General features: G+C 37.4%; 1 protein-coding gene across 9 annotated transcripts in view; it reads right to left on the reverse strand.

Moving 5' to 3' along the window:
• Positions 1-12,464, reverse strand: part of Dtna (dystrobrevin alpha) — a 346,528-nt gene that overhangs the window by 82,155 nt on the left and 251,909 nt on the right. For all 9 annotated transcript variants that reach the window (XM_026400020.2, XM_026400025.2, XM_026400023.2 and 6 more), the window contains one exon: positions 2,222-2,307. In XM_026400020.2, the coding sequence (XP_026255805.1) occupies positions 2,222-2,307 (86 nt within the window). The remainder of the gene's footprint in view (positions 1-2,221; positions 2,308-12,464) is intronic.

Below are 12,464 nucleotides of genomic sequence, written 5' to 3' on the forward strand. Positions count from 1 at the left end.
CCTAGGTAGCATGCCTGCTTTGCTTTCTGGAGAGTGATAGGATGGAGTGTGGAGAAAGCACTAGAGCAGTTACACTAATGTCTGGATTTGCAAGAGAACCACAGGGCTTCTGGGAATTATTACAGATCTGCTCAAAACCAGCTTGTGCTTCACAACTGTGCTGACACTGTAAACTGCTTGCCTAACAACCATTCCCTTCATCTTTATTGGCACCAAATTTGTTCCTGGGCTAAGAGAAAAGAGTAGCATTTCCTGACCCAGGAAGTGAAAGTGGATTGATGATGACTGTCCTGGTCAGGCCTCTCCTCTTATAGCAACTGGTTTAGGAATTGGTCTGAGTTGCTGCCGGGGGCAATGAGACATAAAGACTGGGTGGAGTGTGGTGAGACTCTAGGCTCCCCTTTCCTGCAGGAGAAGGGTGAAATCTAAGGAAGAGGAATGCTGAGTGGGAAGATGGGAAGCACCTAGGGTACAAGATTAACCTGGGCTTGGAGAGGTTCTAAAGTTCAGGAAACTGGTTTATCAACTTTCCTCACACTTATTTTAATAGGGGACCCTTTTATTCAGGTACCTCTTACCATGACATTGGATAATTACTTGAAAATATTTCTCAAGATTCCTCAGTATAAATGGCCAATTGTGACACAAAGTGAATAGGCAAGGCCCCCAGGGCTTTCTTCCTCTGCTTTGGTTCATTTAGCTAAATTTCCTCTTCCCAGCCTGAGGAAATACCTCCTGGATGACCCTGAAGCCCCTTTTTAAAAAAAGGCATTGGTTGCAGCACTTTCTAATTGAGCTATTCTCTCTCAATCAAGCATGGAGGTAGGTAGTTTTCGTTTTCTATGTCTTTTAGAATAACCAAAGAAAAACTAAACTGACCCTCATAAGGTCTGGTTGGGCTTCTCTGGATCCCGGCTGCATTTGGTTGCTCAATGAAAGAAAGTTTCTGGAAGTGAAGGAAGCCAGGTGGTGACTTGGGGCTTGGAGGCCCCTTTCACTTATCTCCTGGGCCACTGAGACAACCTCCTTAGAGCATTTATGTTGAAATTCCAAAGAAGGAAAGGGTTTTTTTTTTTTTTTTTTTGGAATCTTCCTTCACTCTTTCCCTCTTGGCCATCGAGAGGCAAGAGATACACTCAGAAGCTGACAAGTAGCAGGAGAGAAAGAGCCTCATGACGGTGAGTCACAGATGGTTGCAGCTGGGAGCCACCATCCAGTCTCTGATCCCAATATTTAGAATGTGGCAGGAAGCTGAGGACTAAAGATATGAAGTAACTTCCATAGGGAAACTCAGCAAATAAGTCACAGCTGGGCTTGCAACCTGGATCTCCCAACTCTATGGCGCTACCCTTTCTTACAGCATTGTGACCCCATTTCTACAGTAGTTAGGGTAAGGGATACTGTGAAACAAAACTTTCCTTTAATAGCAGCATAAATATAATTTTAAACTAGTTAAAAATAAAAATTATTGTTCCTCAGCCCCATTTTAGGAATACCAAATCAGAATTTTTGGAGGTGAAACTCAAAAGTGCAGGGTCTAAAAAGCCCTCCAGGTGATTCCAATGCATATTGAACATTTGAGAACTATTTGTTGGAAACATATCAGGATTAAAATACTGGTACCATCTTAGCTATATGATATGCTCTCTTTGGGTCTCAGCTTCTTTACTTAAAACAGAGAAATAAGAAAAATTCCACTGTTGATACTGGTTAAAAAACTGTGCCAGTTAGTGACAACATGTACATGAAGCTTATAGTCACTTGATGTCCTTTAGTTGTGCAGTTCCTGGTAATCTGATTAGCACTGGCTTAAAAAAAATGAGGACATGTATCAGGAGCTTTGATTTTTAGAATATTTAAGGGAGAAAGATGCTCAATTTGACCTTCTCATCCTTACACTGATGAACTACTACTATAGTGGTATTATAGAACAAACTAGAAAGACTACTTATTTTTCTTTAATATCAGAAAGAATCTATTTGATGATACTCAGCAAATTCTAAATAATAATAATCTGTAAGTAAGGAAAATGTTCATTTCATCAACATTTATCCAATATGAAAATATTTCTTTGACAAAATCCCATGCTCAAAGAAGATTGCATTTCAAACAACTCTCATAAAAGACACAAATGGTCAGGGGGACATGGCAAGAATAAAGGAGAGGAAAAGTGGTACATAAGAGAGAAAATCAGGGAGAGGTGCAAGGAATAGTAACTTACATCTTAATTTGTCCATGATCTTCCCTCCACACAATGTCGCTAAAGCCATTTTGACAGCAAATACTGAAATTTTACCATGGCCTTCCCTGTTTAGTGATAATAGAAAAAAAAAATCATGTCATTTGGAGTACTTCCAATGATGAGATCTGACATTTTCTAGTCTGTATAAATCATAGAATATGTGGCTGCATGCATTTTATGAACACATCCATTTTAGAAAAGGTTGTGAATACAATTCAAAGCACATTTCTGAAAAACTGTCTATTCAATGTTTCCTTTCTTCAAGAGACATGAGAATCTTCTAGTTTATTCTTTGTATATGTCACTTGCTCAAAACATGGGCGGCTAGCCAGAGAAATATACACTAGCTAACGACGGATTTAAATAACACTACATGCTTTTCATGTTAGGCTTCTCAAGATACTTTTGTGTATGATGATTGCTATCTCTATGATTTATTTAAACAAGCTTTGGAAATACATACATATTTCTAAATATATACACACACACTCACAATTCCTGAACTTGAGATTTTTTTCCATCACATAATTTTTTCAACTATCACTTCATACCAAAAGGTCAACTGTGCTTATGTTACATATTTGCTATTCAAAGGGAGTTGCTATTTTAAAGGGGCAGGAGTAAACACTTTGTTTGAATGCTGCTACTTCTATCTATATTGACACAAATACTGCCAAGTCTTCATTGATACAGGAAGTACAACCAACTTGTCCTTCATAAAATGTGATATAGAGGACATATTGTAAGAAGTATAATGTTTTACATAAATTATTTTCCAGCTGGAATGAACTATTTATTTTTATATTCTTGGAATCAGAAATAATACCATATTAATAATTAATTGCTTTGTTAGTTGCTACTCTTAAGAATTATCAAGAGTTATTCAAAATAATGTGGCTGAAAGGTAAATAAAGTCTACAATAACAAGGATTTAGTACATTGAACAAATCTTTTAAAAAAGTAAGATTATTACAAGTTGTATAGCAAAAAGAATAAGATGTATTAAATGATTGTGTCTTTCTTCCTAGACTTAAGAAGGGTCATTTGCTGTCCATCTTTGTTGCTGTCTTTCTTAACACAATACCTGAAATACAGCTAGCAAGAATGCAGATACTAATAGAATGCCATGCTAGTAACTCTGCAAAGCTACTTTTAAGCCTGAGTACCAGATTTATGTAGTTATTTATTGGAAATTTCCACTGGTATACCACCTGCCAAATCAGGTATGTTCAAATTAGAACTCGTTATCTTTACAGAGCCCTCTCACAATAAACCTTCTGTAAAAACTAACTGCTTTTTCTCTAACACCCTTCTTCTAGTTGTGAGAACCACTATGAACCTTGATACCCCCAAATTGATCCTGGAGCAGGAGTCACCTTTGATTTCTTGTTCTTCCTTAATTCACCAACATTCTGAAAAAGTGTTTGAGGCACTGAAAAGTACCTCTTAAATATATATTGGGTCCATTCCCTACCGCCCATTTTCATGGCCATTGCTTCCATTAGTTCTTGCTTTAACAGTTTAAAAAACCCCAAAACAATCTTTCTACTTGTACATCTCTATTACAAATTTAACCATCTTATTTAAAATTGTTTAAAATTCTTGTTGCATCCTTTTCTTTTACACGATGAAGTTCTAACTTTTTCTCATGGCAAACCTCATTGTTTCCTCCAGTCTCTGAAGCCAGCCATGATTTCTGTTGTTGCAGGGCATACCACAGACACTGTTCAATGACTCCTGGCCCCTGGTCCTCTAACTGTGGTCTACCGAGGATCCTTCCACCCACTCTTCAGGATGTTGATCAGCACCATCATTCACCCAGCTTTTCTCTTGGATGGGGAGAGGATCACTCCACCTTTAGTCTTACCTATCATGTCATGCCTATCATATCAAGATTCTTGGAGGAAGAGATGATTCTTATGAACTAGTTAAATTCCCAGTGCCCACATTTTTATTTCACACAGAATTAGCAATTAATTAAAATTTTTATATTAATGAATGGATATTAATCATTATGATAGACAACAACCCTAGAATTTTGAATGTCCATTCATTAAGTTGTTCAGTAATTTCAGGCCACGTAGCTGTAGTAAAAATGTGACAATTCTGTAAAAGCCATCTTATTCAAAATTATTTTATGTCCCCTGATTCTCAATTGCAAGGACAAACATTTTACTTCAGGAAATAGCTTCTAAGTGAGACCATGGTTCAGACAAAAATGGGAAAATCCACCAAGTGCAGAAGATTAGGAATAATACAGCAAAAAGGAGTCTTCAAAATGCTAAGAATTTCAGGAGCATTACATGTGAGATTTCAAGAGCAATACAATTTCCTTTTAATGATTCAGAGAGAACAGTTTAGCTCAAGGGAGAGGATTGAGTACCGAAGACGCTGGAACAGAGAGTTCTCCAAATAACTCACGAGTGAATTCTTAAACCTTAGTTTTTAATGAGGAAAATAACAGGGAGATCACCAGTCCTGTCTTTTTCCTAGAAATGGAAGACCAATCATATTAAATCCAACAATGGTTGTAACAGAACTATTCTGCCAAATTGACACAATAAATCCAGATAAATCACTGAGTGGAGGGCAGAATGAGTTTTGCAGGAACTCAAGGATGAAATTAGGCCACTGGAATCCATTGTTATGCAAGCTACTGTGCCAGACTGCAAATGTGACCCCTGTCAGGAAGAAGGACTGCAGGGTGGGGGATAAGGTTGCAGGGATTTAGATCCTGGTAAGCACCAACACTGATTGAGTTCAGACCTTGCTCACTCACTCCAGGGGCACCAGAGACCTAAATGCAAATAGGCTTTTTTGTTTGTTTGTTTATTTCTTAAAGCACATTTTCAGTGCATATAATAGAATGGAGAAATGAAGAGGAAAAATTTTTCTAAAGGACTTGAATAAGTTCTATACCAAAGGCCATTGCTTGGGACCAGGTCACATCAGGACCAGAGTCCCTAATTTTGTTGTGAAAAAGGAATTGGTATTGATGCAGGACGCATCAAGGAATAGAGAGAAGTTGGTATGCCACACATGGAGACTGTGAGAGTTATGTTCACCAGAGATTGTCATTAGTTGGACCCTGGTTTGATTTATGAACAGTCAGTGAAATCTTTTAGGGGTCTGAGAATGGAAAGACAGACTCATGAAGATGGATAACAGGAAGTTCCCAAGAATCTTATGCAAAGCAGCAAAATAGTAGCATATTGTTCCAAAATGAGTCTGAATGTCCCGGGACTAAAATAGTCCACTGCTCCTTATGGGATGCTAGCAATCAGCCATAACTCATGAAGGAAGCAGATTGTCCCTAGTGCCCAGGTCAAACAACCTGGGAGCAGGCAACACCAGGAACAGTACAACAAAAGGCTATGCTCTCATGAAAAACTATGAGAGCACACCTTCAATTTTACAAGGGGTTCTGATTGTCACCTCATAGTTTGAGAGTGCCTCAGGCACCTTAGTGTATGCATTAGAGTTGCAGACTTAGGAGTCAGTAATCAAAGACTTGTCCATACAGGCTTTTCTTCATGAATTAAAGCTGCTAGGGCAATTGATTTCTGTAGTAGTGTAGAAGGCACGGTAAGAGCTTAAAAAATAAATTAGGATTAGCAGATCATTTTTATTAAAATAATTTTATCTGAAAAATAAAATTTTACTGATTCTAAGGTTTTTCCCTTTCAGTGCAGATGGAGGGCACAATGCATGCTTTATTCCTTTTTTTCCATTACTGTCTTTTGACATAAGGGAATTCATTCTGGTTTTAAACCAATTATCCCAGAACTTTTTCTTGGGCAAACTTTCCTATTCTAGCTTGATATCCAAAAATATCCAATTAAATTGTTCCATTGGTATTTAATGAATACCCAACAAAGTTATTTCAAAGAATTACAAATTATCAGAGGTACAAACTGAAATTCCTTCATAAAAAGGATGATTCTTTAACTCTTGTATTTCTCTTCACAGTTTGTTGTCTAGATACTTGCCAATTCTCCCAGGGCACAACTGATTGAAAATGGAAAAAGGAAAGCACTTACCCTGTGGCTAAAATATATATGGTGAGTTGTAGAGTATCTCAGGAAAACATGACTTAAAGTTTGACTCATCATAATAAAAAGTAACTGCTTTACTCTGGACTGGGTTTTCCATTACCTGACCAAGAGGCAAACTGAGTTTTATCAACTAATATGTTATTTTTAGTGGAAAGTTGCCTGGAAGGGAAATTTTGCTTTTGACAGAAATGAAAGCAGCAAATAGATACTGAGAGGCCTGGGATGCCAGGCTGACCTCAGAACAGTAAATTTTCTACAAATTGCCAAGAGAGTTTCCTATTTGAAGCAACAGAATACCATGATAAATTTTTTTTTCATCCTCAAAGGAAAAGCTGAATTCTGACTCATGCTTCCTTGAACAGACCGAAGAAATTATTTCTCTATAAGAGTACTAAAATCAGAAGCTCTTCTTTTACCAACATATTTGACAAAAACATTTGGTAAGCATTTTTGATAAGCAGATGCACAGCACTCAAATTGCTCTTTCTCACACACTTTGGTGACTTAATTAATTGAGAATTGCTTCCTCCCCTGTGCCTCCCCAACATGACACATTTCTTTATCTGGGAATTTTTTTTGCTCATAGAGATCAATCACGTAGTCGCTCACTAAATATTTATTGGCATTTGTTCCAGAAGTTGGGGATAAACAGATGAATAAGAAGAGGTTTCTACCCTCCATTTGCTGACAGGCTGTGGGAAGAAAGTCTGAAACAGTTAATTTTAATACAACACTCCCACCCCTGCCCCACAGCTGACACCCAAGGGCATCTCATGTCACTTCATCTTATTTTTTTTATTGTTTATCCCCAGCCTATCACAGCACCTAGCACATAGAAAACTCTCCACATGTTAATTAAATTAATAAATGCATGAATGAGAAGAAACTTTCTGATTTGCTGTGTGATGTTTATATTGAGAAATACAAAGTTTTAAGTAAAAATACAGTGATCTACTTTATGGCCCTTAATACTAGATTGTGCAGTTATAGGGTGCCTTGAATTTAGAAGTGATGACCTACACTTGTTTGGGGATAGTAAAATTAATATAAACAGAAAGTATTTCTCTTTACAGTTTATTTGGCCCTGGCATCCCTCTGGGTTTTCTACAATGTCAGCAAAACACCCGGGAGAAGAATTCCTTACAGCCTTGGGCCAGGTGAACTTGTCAGAGGGTTATCCAGAATGGGAGGGGTCCATAAGTTGGAATGTACCCAAGCCCCTCTTGAATTTCCATCTGCCACTCATTCAAAGTGTTAGACAAAAGATGAGTGACATTTAGGATGTTAAATTTATTTACATAAAATAAATTGTGAAAATTATTTGGAGAAAGGTTCCATTTTAGCAGCATGTAGGAATCTTTTTTTAAAGATGTTGATAAACCTTTATTTCATTTATTTTTTTATTTTATTTTTTATATGTGGTGCTGAGAATCAAACTCAGTGCCTTACATATGCTAGGCAAGTGCTCTACCACTGAGCCACGCCAGCCCGCATGTGGAAATCTTGAACAAAGTATTTTTCAACGATTAAAATTTTTGTTACTAGGGGAGAACATTCTACAGACATTTTAAATTTAAAATGTGCTAAGAAAAAAATCATCAAGCCAAGTAAACACTTTTAAATACCTAGTTTTAGCCATAGAGATATAGAAAAGAAGAACATTTAGTTGTATGTAACTCTTCTCTCTTTCCTTTGGTGCTATACATCTACAATATGTTTTGTTGGCACACAGAGAAATGGCAGTGTGTTTTGTAGTGCTTCTTACATTAAATATTGAGAAATTTCTTAAAATTTAAAGGGCAGTAGAAATTTGGCAGAGTTTCAAGATCATTTCATACCTCTGCATTTGAAACAGTGCCATGGTCCCTTTGCTGGTGTAGGGGGCTCAGCAGTGAGAATGGCTGTTTGCATGGCTCATCAAGGTGGGATATGTCACACAGAGAGGAAAATGCCAGGATTTTGTATTCTCTACGCACATCATATGAAGGATTTGTTGTTCTGGGTAGTTGTCAAAAAACCGACTCTCGGGTTACAACATAAAGATTTGTTAAGTGCAGATATTTCCTTTACATACGTTCTGTCAAATATGTCTAAATATCTCAAACTGGAAAGGTTATGAATGTGAGAATAATACTAACATTCTGTAATAAGCCAAGATAAGACTGAGAGAAAAAAGTGTATTCATTCTCATATTTCAAAAATTAAAGAAAAGCATATTAGAGATGAATTAAAACCAATTCCTGAGATAAAATGATCTTTTTTCCCTCATGCAGTATGAAGCTATATGATCTGCAAATTATTTAACCTCTTTGTGTCTTGGCTTCACCACCTCCTCAACCTGGAACATTATAATAATATAGTGCTAAATTAGTAAGATTGCTGGCACACAGTAAATGTTGAGTACTTCTAAGCTATTATAATTATTATAATTAAAGAATTGACATTAAAAATACAACTTGACCCCTTAAATAAGAAAATCACTATTACCTTTAATACATATTACTGACATTACTATGATTTCTGAGTGACTGAAAATACGTAGAAATGATATTTGCTAAAAACAAGGCCTCTGCCACATGATCTATGAGAAATCGACCTAAGAAGAGAGGTCCTATTGTGTTGAAGTAAGACCAAGTCAAGAAGGAAGTTGTTAGTTTTTCCCAGGAAAGTAGGAACCAAAGAAGAGAAGTCCACTGCTACTTGTAAAAGCAAAAGAGAATAAAATCATAGCATTTGCAGGTAAATGGATGGCGTTGGAGAAGGTAATGCTAAGTGAAGTTAGCCAATCCCCAAAAACCAAATGCCGAATGTTTTCTCTGATATAAGGAGACTGATTCATAGTAGGATAGGGAGGGGGAGCATGGGAGGAACAGACAAACTCTAGATAGGGGAGAGGGGTGGGAGAGGAAGGGAAAGGGGCATGGGGTTAGAACTGATGGTGGAATGTGATGGACATCATTATCCAAAGTACATGTATGAAGACACGAATTGGTGTGAATATACTTTGTATACAACTAGAGATATGAAAACTTTGTGCTCTATATGTGTAATATGAAATATATATATATAAATAAAACACCCACATTAGTAACCATGAAAATATGGGTGACCAGGACTCACTGGTTTGGGTAATATACTAGAGATTAAGGGAAACTTAATCTTGAAAAAAAGAATTTTAAAAAATTAGTGTAACGAGAGCTAAGATAAAAGGTTAATCTTTGATTTTCACCCATCAATTTGTTCTTGAACTGGAGACATGGTCTCAGGAACAGTGTGCATAAAAGAATAAGCCAACATCCCACCCTGAAAAGCGTCAGACATGTGCTGTAAGAGGACAGTAGAAACTTGTACAAGGAACAGTGGGTGGGACCTGGGGGAGGGTGATCAATTTGACCATGAGAGGCAAAGGGCTCCACAGAGCATCAGAGTTTGTGACCACATCTCCAAAAGGTTGCACATTTCAGACTTTTAAGAATTATTTTCATCTTGTAAGTTTTGGCCCTATTGTTTTTCTTTGGAGGTATTCTCCATTTCTTAAAACAAACAAAAAAAAATGATAACAGCAGCAGTAAAGATCTTTAAAACATTTTAAAGAGATTTATTTTCCCCATTGGCACATAGCCAAGAGGTGTAAGCATAGGATGTTGTCAGTTTGTTAGAGGATTCTGAAGAAGAGTGCCACAGATGGATGGCTCCCACCAGCAAAGAAGGGAAGGTGGCTGGCTGGTTTTTGGGGTACACAGAGGAAAGACAGAAGAAGAAGAGATTGGCCCAAACTCTGATAGATATATTATATTTCCTAATATATTCTCTTTTCATCCCATTTTCATCTTCTGTCACCTCTTTTCCTCATCCTTCCCAGGCATATCCATTCACTTCCCTAGATACCCTCGAAAGATAGCTAATGGTTGTGGGAAGCATTTGCCTAGAAGTTGGTTTAATGCTCCCTGGGTGAACTCCATTCCCGGAGAAGTGGCCTTTATTAGAAGGAAAGTCAGGAGGAACAAACATCTTTTAGACTCAGAAAACACTATCTCCTAATATTGTGCAAGCATCCTACACATGCTGCTCTGTACCTTGTCTTCCAAGAGTCCTACTAGGCCAAACAACAGAGAAACCTTGCAGCTACAAAACATGATTATCTGCAGGAAGCATCCTTGTATGAGAAGTGAGGTCCAGATTTTTTGGGGGTGTAGGAAGTGCTATTCTTGGGGAACTACAGTTGTAGGAAGGTGAATCTGGTTTCCAGGGATACCTCTATGTGAAGTGGGCTTTGATCATTATTTTAGAGTCCAGCTGGCTGGGTCTGATAAATTTTAAGACACTGCCAAAAGCATGAGCAAGTTTCTTTGAATGTGAGTTCTTAGTCTTCGTAAGTTTAAATTGCTATTTTGTCTCTCCTTTTAAAACATTATCTCTTTAGGGTACAGCTTCTTAAAACATCTCTATTTTTTCATTTTGAAAAAATTTTTGTTTTTTAAATATGTCCAAGTAGCAAATAGGATAGATTTTCTAAATGTTTTAGTGATTCTACATCAACAACAGCCCATCTTTGTTTTACTAGTATCAGACTCATTCATATTTGCCAAAATAGAAAAGTTTGTCTTAAACACTTGGGCTCTGTGATGGGCGGTAGGAAGTGACTTCAGGTTTCCATACTAGAGCTCGTTTGGGCGAACAGAAGTTCACTGTTCTGAGAAATAGAGTTGAACACCAATTTTATTCCTAAGGTTCTCTGGTTACATTCACTTCTAAGTTACATTTCCCATTAGTTGTATGTTCTAATGGCTTACATTTCACATTATAATTTCAAAAGCAATCAGATGGAAGATTTGAGCACAAGTAGAATTGCCTACATGCATTTGCTCTGCTAAGGGAGAGATGGCAGAAGTGTCTGCAGACTTGAGTTTCTTTGTAAAAAAAACTCTGCAATGAAACTTCTAGATGTGGATGTGTTTCTAAATTTACAATTGAGATTAAAGAAATACACATTAAGGGCCTTCCGATCAGTAAGAAAATAGGTAAAAAAAATATAAATATTTCTTCTGAATATTCTGAATTGCTCCTTACCTTAAGATAGGCCCTAAATTTAGCATCTATCAGTCTTGAAATGATTCAGCTACAGGATCAGTGGCTACTTATGGAACATGTATGACTGTGTTTTATAATGATCTAATCAATATTTCTAAATAAGAGTAAAACATCTAACTCTTTTAGTTGGAGTCCCATAGATTTCACAGAATACTGCCCCCTTACCATTAACCTGGCCTGGATTCTGTATTCATGCAGTGGGCACAAACTATTACTTAACTTGGATTCTCTGTGAGTCTTTCAGCGATAATTCAGAACTTGGTGGTAGATTATATTTCATTTTTTATATTTTCCATTGTTACATTTTGTTATGGTTTGGATCTTAAGTGTTCTCCAAAGGCCCAAATGGTGAAGGCTTGGTTATCAACTTGTGGCACTATTGGAAGATACTGGAACCTTTAAAAGGTGTGGCCTAGTGGAAGTCAGTTAGGTCATTGGAGGTGTTAGTTTTTTGTCACTATGGCCAACATACCTGACAAAAATAAGTTGAAAGAGGAAAGTTTATTTTGGGCTTATGGTTTCAGAGGTTCAGCTTTTGGTCAGTGGACTCCACTACTCTAGGCCTAAGATGAGGCAGAACATCATGGTAAGAGAATGTGTGCCTAACTCTGGAAAGCCAAGAAGGAGAGAGGGGTGGTTGTGGTGTGGATGGGGGTGTGAGGTAGGGACAAAGTACAATCCCCAAAGGGCACATCCCCAATGACCTCCTTCTCTAGTCACATCCCACCTGCCTACAGTTACCACTCAGTAGTCCTTTTAAATTATTAATCCATTAAATGGATTAATCCACCTACTAGTTTATAGCTATCATAATCTAGTCATTTAACCTTTGAACATTCCTTCATTGTCTAATATATGAGCTTTTGGGGGAATACCTCATATTCAAACTATAACAGGGATGTGCCTTTGAAGTGGATATTGGGACCCCAGCCTCTCTTCTTCTCTCTCTCTCTCTCTCTCTCTCTCCTTCCCAATCACTATGAGGTGAATAGAATTCCTCTGCCACATGCATCCACTATGATGTACTGCATCACCACAGGTCCAAAAGCATTGGGGCCTAGTATGGACCTCTGAAA

This window comes from Urocitellus parryii, chromosome 13 (assembly GCF_045843805.1).
Source record: "Urocitellus parryii isolate mUroPar1 chromosome 13, mUroPar1.hap1, whole genome shotgun sequence".
Taxonomy (NCBI): Eukaryota; Metazoa; Chordata; class Mammalia; order Rodentia; family Sciuridae; genus Urocitellus; species Urocitellus parryii.